This window comes from Mizuhopecten yessoensis, unplaced genomic scaffold, assembly GCF_002113885.1.
Source record: "Mizuhopecten yessoensis strain PY_sf001 unplaced genomic scaffold, ASM211388v2 scaffold10815, whole genome shotgun sequence".
Classification (NCBI taxonomy): domain Eukaryota; kingdom Metazoa; phylum Mollusca; class Bivalvia; order Pectinida; family Pectinidae; genus Mizuhopecten; species Mizuhopecten yessoensis.
Window position 1 is genome coordinate 116,084 of NW_018408735.1, and position 14,764 is coordinate 130,847.

Genomic DNA, 14,764 nt, shown 5'->3' on the forward strand with positions numbered 1-14,764 from the left:
GTCATCAACATCAGATAATATGTCATCAACATCAGATAAGGGTCATCAACATCAGATAATGTCATCAGCATCAGATAATATGTCATCAACATCAGATAAGGGGTCTTCAACATCAGATAATATGTCATCAACATCAGATAATATGTCATCAACATTAGATAATATGTCATTAACATCAGATAAGGGGTCATCAACATCAGATAATATGTCATCAGCATCAGATAATATTTCATCAACATCAGATAATATGTCATCAACATAAGATAATATGTCATCAACATCAGATAATATGTCATAAACATCAGATAAGGGGTCATCAACATCAGATAATATGTCATCAACATAAGATAATATGTCATCAACATCAGATAATATGTCATTAACATCAGATAAGGGGTCATCAACATCAGATAATATGTCATCATCATCAGATAATATGTCATCAACATCAGATAAGTGGTCATCAACATCAGATAATATGTCATCAACATAAGATAATATGTCATCAACATCAGATAATATGTCAACAACATCAGATAATATGTCATCAACATCAGACAATATGTCATCAACATCAGATAATATGTCATAAACATCAGATAAGGGGTCATCAACATCAGATAAGGGGTCATCAACATCAGATAAGGTGTCATCAACATCAGATAATATGTCATCAGCATCAGATAATATGTCATCAACATAAGATAATATGTCATCAACATCAGATAATATGTCATAAACATCAGATAAGGGGTCATCAACATCAGATAATATGTCATCAACATCAGATAAGGGGTCATCAACATCAGATAAAATTTCTAGTATTTATTGCATGAAAAAAAATGTATATTCTGGAATACCTGTTCTCATAAAAATACGATGGCCCTGGTCACAGAGCAATAATAGAATTCTGATGCCTCATATATCACTTATTCACCTACTTTCATTTCATAATTATAGAAAAGTATGATAATACTAACAAGATATTTTTTTTAGGAAATTGAGGTCAAAGAGATCAAAAAACCTGTGGCTGGCTATTCAATAATTTCATATAACATCTTAATTTATGTTATATCCAAATCAAATGGGGATATATATACCTGGTGTAAATATGACAATGCTTTCTTACCCTGAAATCTGAATATCTGATGATGGTGTGTATGGCAATAACAGCTGGACAAGGCATTTTCTGCATTGGCTTCTGTGTCTTACGAAGTCTGCAGGTACATACATCTGTGCTACTCTAAAAATGTAGTGGAAGAAAAGTTTATTCAATGAAAAGAAAAAAAGAATATATTGGTATAAAAGTCACAGAGATAAGAAGCCCAAGAGAGAGGACATTAATCCCATCAACTGTGTTTCTCTGGATCTGAAGGATAGGCCAGTGGCATTCCAACATTCCTTTTGATGTTTGATGACTGGAAAATAATAACATATCCCACAATTACTTTGTAGGTATATACAATAAGCATTATAACTTCATTATTGATTGTGTGTGTACCTGTACCTTCTCTATATGACTTAAATGATGTATACAATATCCCACCTTCTGCTCCTCTGGTGGTCTGTTACATGACACACACCACTCCTTCTTCTTCAATTTCTTTGATTTACTCGATCTGAGCTTGCTACTGAAGCGACACATTCGACTTTCTATTCTCAATACCAAGTAGGGGATATTATCAGGCACATAGTCGGCGGGCTTCCACTGTTCACTGAGAGGACACCATCGCACACGATGATTGTCCAAACTTGATACCTCTGGAATAAGAATTTAAATCATATTTAAACCTTACACTCCTATAGACCAACTATGGACTTGTCCAGATTAAAGTATGGAAGAATCTATAAAAGTTAATCCAGGTGAAAGGGTTGAAACAAAAGCTGAATTAACACAGTAATTTCTCTGAGGCCAAATAAAAAAATATGTGTGTTTCCTGTTTCCGCTCAAAACAAATAGGGTAGGTAGGTAGGAAAAACATTTTATTATATTTTTTTATTTTATTTTTTTTCTGGTGAAGAAAATCTCCTGATTACCTCTGTGAATGTTAAAGATGTGTTATTGTTTTAGTAAAGTATAAAAGGCACCAAATATGTAATTTTTGATTCATGTAATATAAATACACAGATGCATTCCTAGTTTATGTGTTGAGCAGGCCCAAACGACTTACTGAAGTAAATTATTATTTGACCCACCTAAATATTTATGGAATAACCAACGTAATTTACAGTAGTGCTACCACTTTTCCAAGTTATCCCTACTAGTACTGTTGGACGCTAGTTTTTAGAAATCCAAACTCCACTGATGGTCACCAGTGTTACATTCTTTTTTGTATTACTGATGCTTTCTGTTCTCAATTTCCACTGCCACCAGTTCAAATTAATTGAACAACAAAATAAGTACATTTATATTTACACTATATTTACAACACAAGATTTTTAATCCACCATAAAATATACAAGTCTTCACTATTGCGAGCTCAATCTCTAATCTCCAAACTTATCTCTAACTATAAACTGTAAAACTACACAGATCTACAAACTACAGCTAAAACTGATATTATAACTAACTTCCTAATTCTCACTTTAGCATCTCTTGACCTCTCAACTCTGTCTCCCTAACTCAACCTCCTTCCTCAGACTCCCCAACCCAACTCTCTTCTCCTCCTTCGACTCCGAATCTGAACTACCTTACTATCTACTCCTTAGCTAAATCCTGCTACAATAAAAATGTTGATAAATTAAAATTGTTGATGCTGCGGAAATCCTGCTAAAATTCGACCTAAATAGACTAGGTTAAACTGGCCATAAATCCTGCTAAATTTGTCTCCAGGCCTAGGGGTCAGCACCAGCTGAAGGCACAAACACTGATGACATCACAGACTGGACCCCCCCCCCCCCAGACAGTCACACTAATCTACAGATCCCAACCTATATCATAACCACAACTGTCGCATAGATATGTCAATTTCCCTTTGATCTAGCAAATTTCACCTTTCCAGGTTCCGCAGTCTATCTTTTTTTCCGTTTGTAACTTACAACTTTTAGCATGAACTAGTCCGTCTTATAATTAAAAGACAAAAGGCAATTGTGAAACACTGGCCATATTATAAATATCAGTTAATAGGACCTTGTACTTTTCTGTAGGCTTGTTACCGGGTAATATTTACATAAGTAGGCTTATTACTATTTTGACATTTAGCGCCCTCATTGTATACCATTTTCTCCTTCCAACGGGATCCGGGAAGCGGCTTTTAACAGGTATTTATTCCTCCTCTGGCTCATCTTTAATCGCTGAGAGAGGCAGGAGTTAGGTCTACTAACACTTTTCAGTACGGTTTTCTGGGTCACTTTCAATGCGCGTCATTAACCGAGACATATGAATGTATCGTCCAGGTCGTCAAAGTCATCGTATGCCAAACTTGGCCTTGATTTTGAGACGAAGTCTGACATGCTGCAAACTTTTTTTTTATAATAACCAAACTTTATCTATTAAATTGTTACATGACACTTTATGCAACAAGTCAGTTACATCATAAGCCTCGCAATATGTCAGTTATCGTAATCGAGGGGCGGAGCTTACATCTCTCGCGCTATGCGCTCGAGAAGTAGCCCTGCCCCTCCAGTACATTAACTGACATATTGCTCGGTTCCTATGATATAACTAATACCATATTCATGGCTACTTAGCTACTATCTTCAAATAAAACTCTGACACTGACCATACTAATAAAATGCAAAGCAAATTATCTGTACACTTTGAATGATTAAACAGTTAATAAATGCATTGTAATTACTGTGAAAAACCAATAAAATGTATTAGGGTCGGCATGAAAAAATAGGGTCGGTCGGGAAACAGGAAACCCAGCTATATTTTTATTTGGCCTTACCCTAAACAGGATCCACACCTTTCCTAGTCTGAGGTATCCTTATGCCCCACCCTCAGGTTGAGACATAGCTAGGAATTCCCCAGTTATAAGGACTGTATGATGTAATTAAGTCAATAATGCATTGATGTAATGTCAACCATGCATCATTAACGTTACGTTATTATTGTATTACATTTCTAACAGCCTATCAACACAGAAGTCACAGTGACCTACTTCTAAAACTCGGCACTCTGTCATCCCAAGATGTACTTTCATACAAAATCTGGTTTCTTCAGGTAAAATAGTATAGACGATATGCCCCTAGCAAACACTGCCGATGGACGGATGAGTACAAACCAATAATACTCTCCCAGGAACCAGCGGAAGACTGAAAACGTATTTGAGTCATACTTGGTCCAACAAATTATAACATGAAAATAAACACTTTTGAACATCTAAAATAGACATAATACGACTATTACCTATCAATTCTGAAACTTTAGTGTTTGTGGTTTTATTGCAGCGAAATACACTGTATGTTTCATCTTCATATTTCTGGATACATTCTTCCATGACATTTCTATCTTGTGTGTAGAAACAGGTATCAGACACAGTCACGCTGCCCTCTATACCTCTCCAAGGCACTGGCTTCACTGTCCTTGCTGGTAACGCAACTGCACCTGTCACATCATTATTCCCATTAAAACTCATTCTTGGCTTTTTGGCTGACTGGGCAGTTCGTACTGGTGTCATCGTATTTGGCGCTCTCTCTCCCACGTCAACTTGTGTTGTGTTTAACATTACATACTTTGGAATCTGGCCTTGTGTTTCTAACAGAAACAACTGTGCTGATGACGTGGCCACTTGAGACTCTGACGTAGTCTGTGAAGACATTGCTGAGAGGGAAACTTGTTTAGGTATTGCTGATACAGTGTTCATGGAAACCAGAGCAGTGGCAGCTATGTTCCTTGGTGAGGTAGATGCCAGGTCTATTTCCCCTTTAGTATGCTGTTGAGAAAAACAAGGAGTTTCGATAATTTCTTCAAAAGAGGTGTCTCCAAGGGGTGCAACTTCATAAAGGGTCAAGCTATGTGATAAAAGGGTACAACAATGGGTAGCACAGGTGAGGGGGTTATTATGGCCCAAGGATATTTGCTATATCATATTATATAAAAATCCTCTTTTTCGAAGCAAGTATATGATAAAAGGTACTTAAACCTACCTGTACATTCCCTATGTCACACTTCTGCACAACCTTCTCCTTTGCTCCTGTAATCGTCATAGCATCAGTTCTGGTGTCTTGAACCTCAATCGGCTCCTGTTTTACCATGCTTCCTAACAATTTCTTAGGGAGGGACTTCAGTAGATCATTTAATGGAATTTTAACTGGACCCTAGAAGGAAATTCTCAGTAAATAAATTCAATGCTTTGTCTTCTGAAACAATTTATAATGTATGCTGCATGATATACTAAGTCTTTGAGGTACAGGATGAAAGTTAATCATTTTGTAATTACATTTTAAAGTTATTCAAATTATTGAAATTAAGACAGTTGGGTTATTTTCTTAAACTGACTTGAAGATGAAATGTTCCATTTTGGGTAACCAGATAGCTTAACTTCCAAGTGAACCTGACTCAATTAAATGAGCCCTATTAATAGACACAAGTCAGTCAATATTTCAGTTTCAAATTTCACAATTACATTGATATATTCTTTCGATAGATACAGCACTGATAGAACCTAAGAAACGTAAAATGAAAGCTTAAGGCATCTATTAATAATAATGATAATAACAAGAGGCCCAGATGACCTGTATCGCTCACCTGGATATCAAAAGTAATTATGGTAAAATATTCACCAAATAAGGTCCAAGGGAATGGGCCAGACCTTGTATTATATCTGTATTCGATTTTTCATGCCCAGCAATTTTATGTATGGTGATGGGGTGGGGATTATAACTGTTTCCAAGGTGTGATTCAGAAACTAGGTCCCTAGGGTCGTGGCCAGACCCCAGGATCAATTATAATATCATGATTGCGTTCGTCTTGTTATGCCTAACAATTGCATATATAGTTTTTGGGGTGGGGATCTTAACCTTTTCAAAGTTATGACCCAGGGGTTAAGTCCCCAAGGGTGGGCAGACCCTGGGGTCAATTCTTATATCATGACTGCATTCGTCCCTTTATGCCCAGCATTTGTATATACAGTTTTGGGGTGGGCATCTCAACTGTTTCAAAGTTATGACCCAGGGACTATATATATGACTCAAAGGGTGGGGCTAGAACCCTGGGCAATCCTGGAAGCATATGTGCATTCTTCTGTTCATGCTCAGCAATTGTATATATGGTTATAGGGTGGGGATCTCAACCATTTCTTAGCAATAAACTATTTTTGGCCCCACCCCTTAGCCAAGGGAATCCCCGTTTCTCGTGAATGCTTCTGACCAAATATGATTAATATCCAGTGCATAGTTCTACAGAAGAAGTCATTATAGTAATTTAGCCAAATTGCCCCCTTTTGGCCCAGGCCCTCAGCCTCACCATTTGTACACTTTTGAATCCCCACTACCTAGGGATGCTTCCAGTAAAATATGGATGATGTCCATCTTTTAGTGGTAGAGAAGAAGTTGCTCAAAGCAATTTAGCCAAATTGCCCCCTTTTGGCCCAGGCCCTCAGCCTCACCATTTGTACAAGTTTGAATCCCCGCCTCCCATGATGAATGCTTCTGACCAAATATGATTGATATCCATTGCACAGTTCTACAGAAGAAGTCATTTATAGCAATATAGCCAAACTGTCCCCTTTTTGGCCCCGCCCCTCAGCCCCCTGGGGTTTTAACCCTACCATTTGTACAATTTTGAATACCTAACACCTAGGGATGCTTCCAGTCAAATTTAGTTAAATTCCAATCAGTGGTTAAGAAGAAGAAGTCATTTGAAGAAATTGTTGACGCACAGACGACGAACGGAAGACGGACGACACAGTATGGCATAAGCTCACCTTGGTCCTTTGGACCAGATGAGCTAATAATAATTTGAGGTTCTTTTATATCGCTTTATCAAAATCTAGTTCGTAGGTCGACTCAAAGCGGTTCACAAATTATTAACCGTGGTTATAGGGCCTTTGCAACAAGCCAATATCTTTCTCAACTACCTGGGGAGCATACAGCCGGTGCTGCCATTATGACACTCACAGCTAGCATTCAACAATTCTAGCACTGCCCAACCTTGTACTATTTACAGCTGAGTAGACTGGAACAAGCGGAGTAAAGTATCTTGCTCAAAGATATAACACAGTGCCATGCTGTGAAGCAAACCTGTAACCCTTTGTCGCGAGCCCCGCATCCTACCACTAGACTACCCTGCCTCCAATCTATAATATTGTTGGATTAAAGTAGAAACTTTGGTGTTCTATAAACTAAATAAGGTGCTAGTTATTGAAGATATTAAGAGTGTAGATACCTCTATTTCTACTTCTGGTGGAGGAGTGTAATCATGCTCATCCTCCTCTGGCATTCTCACAAACACCTTGTACTCCTTTACTGTTGTCTCTTGTTTGAAAAGTTCCTTCAGTTTCTCAGACAAAATTGTCCTCATACCTTTTGTGTCTCTACCTTTATTCTGTATCAAAAAGAAAAGTGTTTGCTAGTTTGTTAGTGGTTTTTTAATTAACAACTGGCCAATCAGAAAGTCTGGACCCAGGACCAATGTAAAGGTAAAAAACACAACATCAATCGTTCAGGACAATCCAGTGAATGAAATGAAACCTATGTTAATTTCCACTACTCTTTAAACTGTCTTATCATTTCTGATCCAGCTTTAAGATTATGCAGGTTAAAATTCTTAGTTATTGATTAAATTAAGTCATACTAACCTAGATATTAAAGTAGCTTAAAGGTTGCAACAAGGCTTGAAAATGTTAGTCAAGAACAACTGTATTTCCCTTGTTGATTCTATTAATTGTACATATCCAAAACATATATAAAAAGCCTTCAAAAGATGACCAATATCTATTCATTTTTAACCAACTTCGACTATTGTGACTTTTCAGTATTGTTTCTGACAACCCCCAAAAAATAAAATAGTCTCCAAACCTCACTAAAATACTAGCTATCAAATTATAATTAAATATTTTACTTTCCAAGGATCTTTAAAATGCATCACTTCAACAGCTATATAAACAATGTACCTACCTTGAATTGGGGAAATTTGATAATCTTGCATATCTTAACTCGTGCTAGACAGGTTGTTTTCTCCAGTACCCCATAATCGTGATCACCATCACTCTGTAAATATAATCGTTAATAATTTCCATAAATATATCAAATGTAGTGATACATATATGTTCATGTTGAGAAGTTAATATTTGACCAAACCAGGAAGAACAAATGTTAATTTGGAAGGTTACTAATAATGGAACAACAGTTGAGAATTCTTGTTCAGTATTGACCTTCAGTTGGAAGTTCATACTACTATATACAAATTTACGGAAACAAATTCTTTCTTTGGTCTAAGGAGAATTATTTATCCCTAAAACATTACATTAAAATATATGCGACATACAGTAATAATTACCATTAATTTTCGTTTTCGATTTCCCTTGCAAGGATCTTGTATGCATGCCATTTCTTCATTCCCCAAAATAATGAAGGGAATACCGTCATATGACAAACTAGATCCACATCGACTGAAATTGTTGACATCATCCCAACATATATGACATCCAGATGTATTATCTATCAAAATAACAAAAATGTGCACAGCGAATTGAAACATAACAATGATATAATTCACAACTCAGTTAATTGTTTACAACCAAAAGTTGTTCAATAAATCGCATGATAACCAATAAGAGATATTCTGATTACATACTACCATTGCTAATTGATTTGATTGCATATTGAATAGGTTATATCACATTGAGCTATAATAGATATGATCATGATCATGTTTATCACAATGTTTATTTTTTTACATTGACATCTACATAGTAAAGACCACCTTCATCTATTTGAAGATCATGTCATGTGATAGTGGTTGCTAGGCCAAGAAAAGAAAAGATAAAAGATAGTGAAAGGGAATATTTTAGTATTCTTATTATCAATATTAGCCATAAAGGTTTCCTATTAGGGAAAATCAGCTTAAGAAATGGTGTGCCTAGTCCATTTGCTTAAGATGCATGTCAGTAGTTGCACTTATAAAATCTCCAAAGATACACAAGTGCACGTATCGATCAATAGATATTTAAATAAGAATCTGCATAATAAGTAAAAAAAAAACATTAAAATGGTCGTGTTATCGTACCACATTATCAATAACGAAACGATCTTATAAAGATTGTTGTCATATGATCTATTGATCGAAACGAGCACCTGTGGTCAAACCGAAAGCGTTAGTACTTGGGTAGATAACATTTAGCGTTTACAGTTACACTGATATATCGACATTTTTGCACATTATTACCGTGAAAGTTTGGAACAGTTTGGGGTTTTTGATATTTCTTGTAGGTTCTAGATTCCTCATCAGATATGAACTTGTAAGCATCTTCATCTGATGAAAATTCGCGAACTTGACCTGTCTTCGTCTGGGCACTCGCGATCGTTCTCTTAGCGGTTGATTCCGCCATCTTAAACCACTAAAACCGACAGGCTAGATTACCGGAAGCGAACGATTGCTAAAATCGGAGTCGAGTATGACGGAAATAGTTACGGAAGAGTATATCGGCCAAACCGGTAAGACCATTGCTTTTCGTTTTAAATATTGAGGACGGGCATCATGATTTGATATGCAATACGGCAAGTCTTGGCAAAGACTTTCAAGGTCTGCATTTCCAGGAATTACGTTCTCTTTCTCTCTCCGCTGCACCCCTTGAAGTACATGTAGCTGTGATAGATTTCTGATAGAAGCAAAATTGAAGGCACGAAGATAAATTCAGGTAAAAAAAAAAAAAAGACCAATCGCTAGGCTGATACCTCAGTGTCCTTCGAAGATTACAAAGATCGACAGACGCCTGACTTCAAAGCCCGTCATTTTTTACCGTTACGTGACCGCGAGATTCTTTTGATGTACACAAAGGATCGAACTAGTCTTGATATAGTTGTCGACACCAATGGAAAGCTTCAGGTAGCTTCTTGCAGCGCATTTCTGGGTTTTCAGAAATATTGAAGTTTAAAAACCGCAGTATTCAAGACAATCACTTTCTGGCCAGAGAACAGGAGTGATTAACCAATTTGTGTGCTGATATATAATTAACACCATAACGGGTATTTATTCATATACACTACACTATCATTAAAAAAAACGTTTATTGTACGACGACTGTATAAATCTATCTCAGAAATGTGACGATGTCTTTTCAAATCCCAAGCAAACACAACTTTTTAAGTTAACATACATAAATGATGGTACTTTCAATTCGTAACATGACATTCAGAAATATGTTATGCATGAATGATTTTGAATTTCAACATAACAGGTGAACAATACTAAACAAATAGAAGTGGTATTGTAGTACCATTGGTCTCCTTTCTTAAAATCTTTTGCAATCATCTTTACCAGATCATCATGTTGAACGCTGTAGTTGGCTACAAAACAGGTTCACCACCTGTTATGTAAAGGCGGGTAAACGACGTGTTTGAACTATAGGCCGATGAGCTTAATAAAAGTGTTATAATAATTGACTGAGCAGAGTGTCAGAGGAGTGGTTATTGACAACCTATAGGCACCAATAACCTCCTGAGAAATCAGCAGTTTGGGTTTGCCAAAGGATGTTCTACAGTTCTCCAGCTACCCAAGACAGAGATCTTGGAAGATAGAGCAAGTGTTCGAATGATGTGTACATGGACCTCGTGAAGGCTTTCGACACCATCCGACATAGAATGCTTCTGCTTTTAGGAAAACTGAAATGTCCGATAAATGGCGTAAGGATGTCATCACTAGAACAGCATATATCGGTAAACAAACATCTGGGTCTGTATTCATGAAACCGTTCTCATGCTCAAGCATGTATTTTATGATGAAGCCTAAATTCTTGTTCCGGTTATAAATTAATAAAATCTGATTTTGTCAACAATCTTTGGGGAAATGAAGAGACTTAAAGCCGCCGAATACTGTTTCCAATGTTTACATTTGATTTTTTTATCGATTGTTAAAAGAAAGTTGGTCTAACGATATAATCCATGCTTGAGCATGCGAACGGTTTCATGAATACGGACCCAGGCTGGAGAAACGCTACACACATAATACCTCAAGGAAGCGTCCTAGTGCAAACCCTATTTATCCTTTATACAAGGTACCAATGAATTACTTTATGAAGAGGAACTCGTTGCACATCATGCAAAAATAAACAAGGAAACAAAACGAGAAAGAACGGAAATCTTCAACAGGATCTTGTCAAACATCAACAGCAGTTGGACAAATATCAATCAAGTTTCTATCCAGGCAATTGTAAGCAGCTCAAAAAGGACCTACACTTCAACAGAAGCAGACCTAAAATAGGACAACAGTGAAAACGATATTGGCATATCCGTTGACAATATACTGAATTTCAAGCACTCAAATTTGGCTGTGAACAGGACAAATAGGACCTCAAAGCGACGTGTAGATATTTCTTTACTTAGATTGATAAAACCAGAGATACCAGAAGGACCTGTGTACCCACCATCGTAATTATATGATATTCATAAGTTCTATATAAGCTTGATATTTTCTTTCATCTTATTGCATTGTTGTTTTCTTTTCGCTCTCATCTGTTGGATTGGTTTGGTTAAATTTTGTTTAACGTCTTATTAACAGCTAAGGTCATTTAAGGAAGTCTGTTGGATTGGTTTGGTTTAATTTTGTTTAACCTTTACAGCTAGGATCATTTAAGGACGTCTGTTGGATTGAGTCTAATTACCAGCTAGTGTCATTTAAGGACGTCTGTTGGATTGGTTTGGTTTAATTTTGTTTAACATTAACAGCTAGGATCATTTAAGGACGTCTGTTGGATTTAGTCTTATTAACAGTTAGGATCATTTAAGGACGTCTGTTGGATTGGTTTGGTTTAATTTTGTTTAACCTTAACAGCTAGGATCATTTAAGGACGTCTGTTGGATTGAGTCTTATTAACAGCTAGTGTCATTTAAGGACGTCTGTTGGATTGAGTCTTATTAACAGCTAGGGTCATTTAAGGACGTTTGTTGGATTGAGTCTTATTAACAGCTAAGGTTATTTAAGGACGTCTGTTGGATTGAGTCTTATTAACAGCTAGGGTAATTTAAGGACGTCTGTTGGATTCAGTCTTATTAACAGCTAGGGTCATTTAAGGACGTCTGTTGGATTGAGTCTTATAAACAGCTAAGGTCATTTAAGGACGTCTGTTGGATTGAGTTATGTTAACTGTAAATCGATCTTGTGTTAAGTTTTGAAAACGTAATGCTGCTGTGTTTGACATTCTCCTCCCAAAGTGAGGTTGCCATCTGTCCTACCTTATAGCAACCATATTTTTCGTCTGTTCAGTAGATTGAAACGCGCAATGAATTATGAAAACAAGGTCACATACAGAACAACCGATGTATGGAATTTGAGAAAGATCTGTATTTTAATTTCTGAGAAATAACGATACATTGTAACAATATTCAATGGTGATATCAACGATGTATTCCTGATGGTCATCTTTTTTCCATCAGACTGAAACAGAAATATGCATAACTAAGAACCAAGTCAAGGGAGGCCAAGATAATAATTCTGAAAAAACTAACACTTTCTGAGAAATAGCGATAACCAACTGTCCACATGACCGCCTGGCAGACTTCTCGTTCGTATGTTTGTTTCCATAACTGACCATGCACAAAAAGGGATGTACATGTACAGGAACGAGCTTGAGCTCTCTCTAGGACTTTCTGAGAAACAGCAAAACGAGCTTACTTTCAAAATCCAAAATGGCTACCTGGCAGCTATCTACTCTTTTGGCCAGTCTGAAAATTTCACTTCCACAAGTAAGGATTAAATTAATCCTACATATGGCATTTGAGAAAGATTGTTCCGTGCAGTTCTTGATGGTGTACACACATACACTAGATGGTGTACACACATACACTAGATGGTGTACACACATCACTACATGGTGTGCACACATCACTACATGGTGTGCACACATCACTACATGGTGTACACACATACACTAGATGGTGTACACACATCACTACATGGTGTACACACATACACGAGATGGTGTGCACACATACACTACAAGATGTAAACACATACACTAGATGGTGTACACACATACACTACATGGTGTATACACATACACGAGATCGTGTACAGAAATACACTAGATGGTGTACACACATCACTACATGGTGTACACGCATACACGAGATGGTGTACACACATACACTACATGGTGGACACACATACACTACATGGTGTACACACAGACACGACATGGTGTACACACATACACTACATGGGGTACACACATCACTATATGGTGTACACACATTCACTAGATGGTGTACACAAATACACGAGATGGTGTACACAAATACACTAGATGGTGTACACACATCACTACATGGGGTACACACATACACTAGATGGTGTACACATATACACTAGATGGTGTACACAAATACACTAGATGGTGTACACGCATACACTAGATGGTGTACACACATCACTACATGGGGTACACACATACACTAGATGGTGTAGACACATACACGAGATGGTGTAGACCCATACACGAGATGGTGTACACACATACACTACATGGTGTACACACAGACACGACATGGTGTACACACATACACTACATGGTGTATACACATACACGAGATGGTGTACACACATACACTAGATGGTGTAGACACATACACAAGATGGTGTACACACATACACTACATGGTGTACACACATACACTACATGGTGTACACACATACACTACATGGTGTACACACATCACTACATGGTGTACACACATACACTAGATGGTGTACACACATACACTACATGGTGTACACACATCACTATATGGTGTACACACATACACTAGATGGTGTACACACATACATGAGATGGTGTACACACATACACTAGATACACAACCTGTCCCTACCCACCTTGAATTAGTAAATATGAAACAGATTTTTTCCAAAAAATATACAATGTACCTCTTCATAGTAAATAGAAAAATATTATGTCAAAAACAAGCAAGAGGCCCAGAGGGCCTGTATCGCTCACCTGAATATGTTTAAAATAATTGGTATGAAGTAAAGATATACCACTCCATGGTAGGTGCTGTCATATGAAATTTCAGAAAGATCCATCCAGTACTAGAGATATAGCAAGAACAAACTTCAAACAGAGCCCAACCCCTAACCCCTAGGGGGTCATATCCGCCAATTATACAAAATTGAGTCCCCTTGGCACAAGGATGCTCCTGACTAAATAACGATAAAATGTCCCTTAATCCCGATGGTCAAAGAAGGATTTTAAAGCTAATAGATAAACAGACACACTTTTCATTTCAAGAAATAATGTTAAAAGTAAGCAATAATCATAGATTATGTTTTTGGATGGCATCATTTTGTTGTATAATCTGTTATTCTGGGAAGAATACTCTGAGTTTTAAGGAACTTGCTATGGATACTCATTGTCTCAATTCCAAGTTTAATTTGTATGATTTGTCGGATGGTTTCCCATAAATAAATGAATAAACTTGTGGATTATGATGTTAAACAGCTAGTGTTGTCAATAACATTTGGAGTAAGACGGCATTTCAGAGGTATACACGGTGGGTCAAGTGGTAGATCGAAGCCGTCCAGTATACAGTTTTAGTGAAGTTTCTATTTATAGTAACAGTTACCTTGACCTTTGGACCTGAAAAGCAATCCCAATCAAGCACTTTT

At 37.0% G+C, this 14,764-nt stretch overlaps 1 protein-coding gene across 1 annotated transcript in view; it reads right to left on the reverse strand.

Moving 5' to 3' along the window:
• The window catches only part of LOC110462629, a 23,505-nt gene extending 13,997 nt beyond the window's left edge, over positions 1 to 9,508 (reverse strand). The window contains exons 1-8 of the mRNA XM_021516683.1: positions 9,332 to 9,508; positions 8,444 to 8,604; positions 8,062 to 8,154; positions 7,331 to 7,489; positions 5,092 to 5,262; positions 4,352 to 4,877; positions 1,547 to 1,761; positions 1,130 to 1,243 (exon numbers count right to left, since the gene is read on the reverse strand). Of these exons, the coding sequence (XP_021372358.1) occupies positions 1,130 to 1,243; positions 1,547 to 1,761; positions 4,352 to 4,877; positions 5,092 to 5,262; positions 7,331 to 7,489; positions 8,062 to 8,154; positions 8,444 to 8,604; positions 9,332 to 9,494 (1,602 nt within the window). The 5' untranslated portion in view covers positions 9,495 to 9,508. The remainder of the gene's footprint in view (positions 1 to 1,129; positions 1,244 to 1,546; positions 1,762 to 4,351; positions 4,878 to 5,091; positions 5,263 to 7,330; positions 7,490 to 8,061; positions 8,155 to 8,443; positions 8,605 to 9,331) is intronic.
• Positions 9,509 to 14,764: the final 5,256 nt, after the last annotated feature.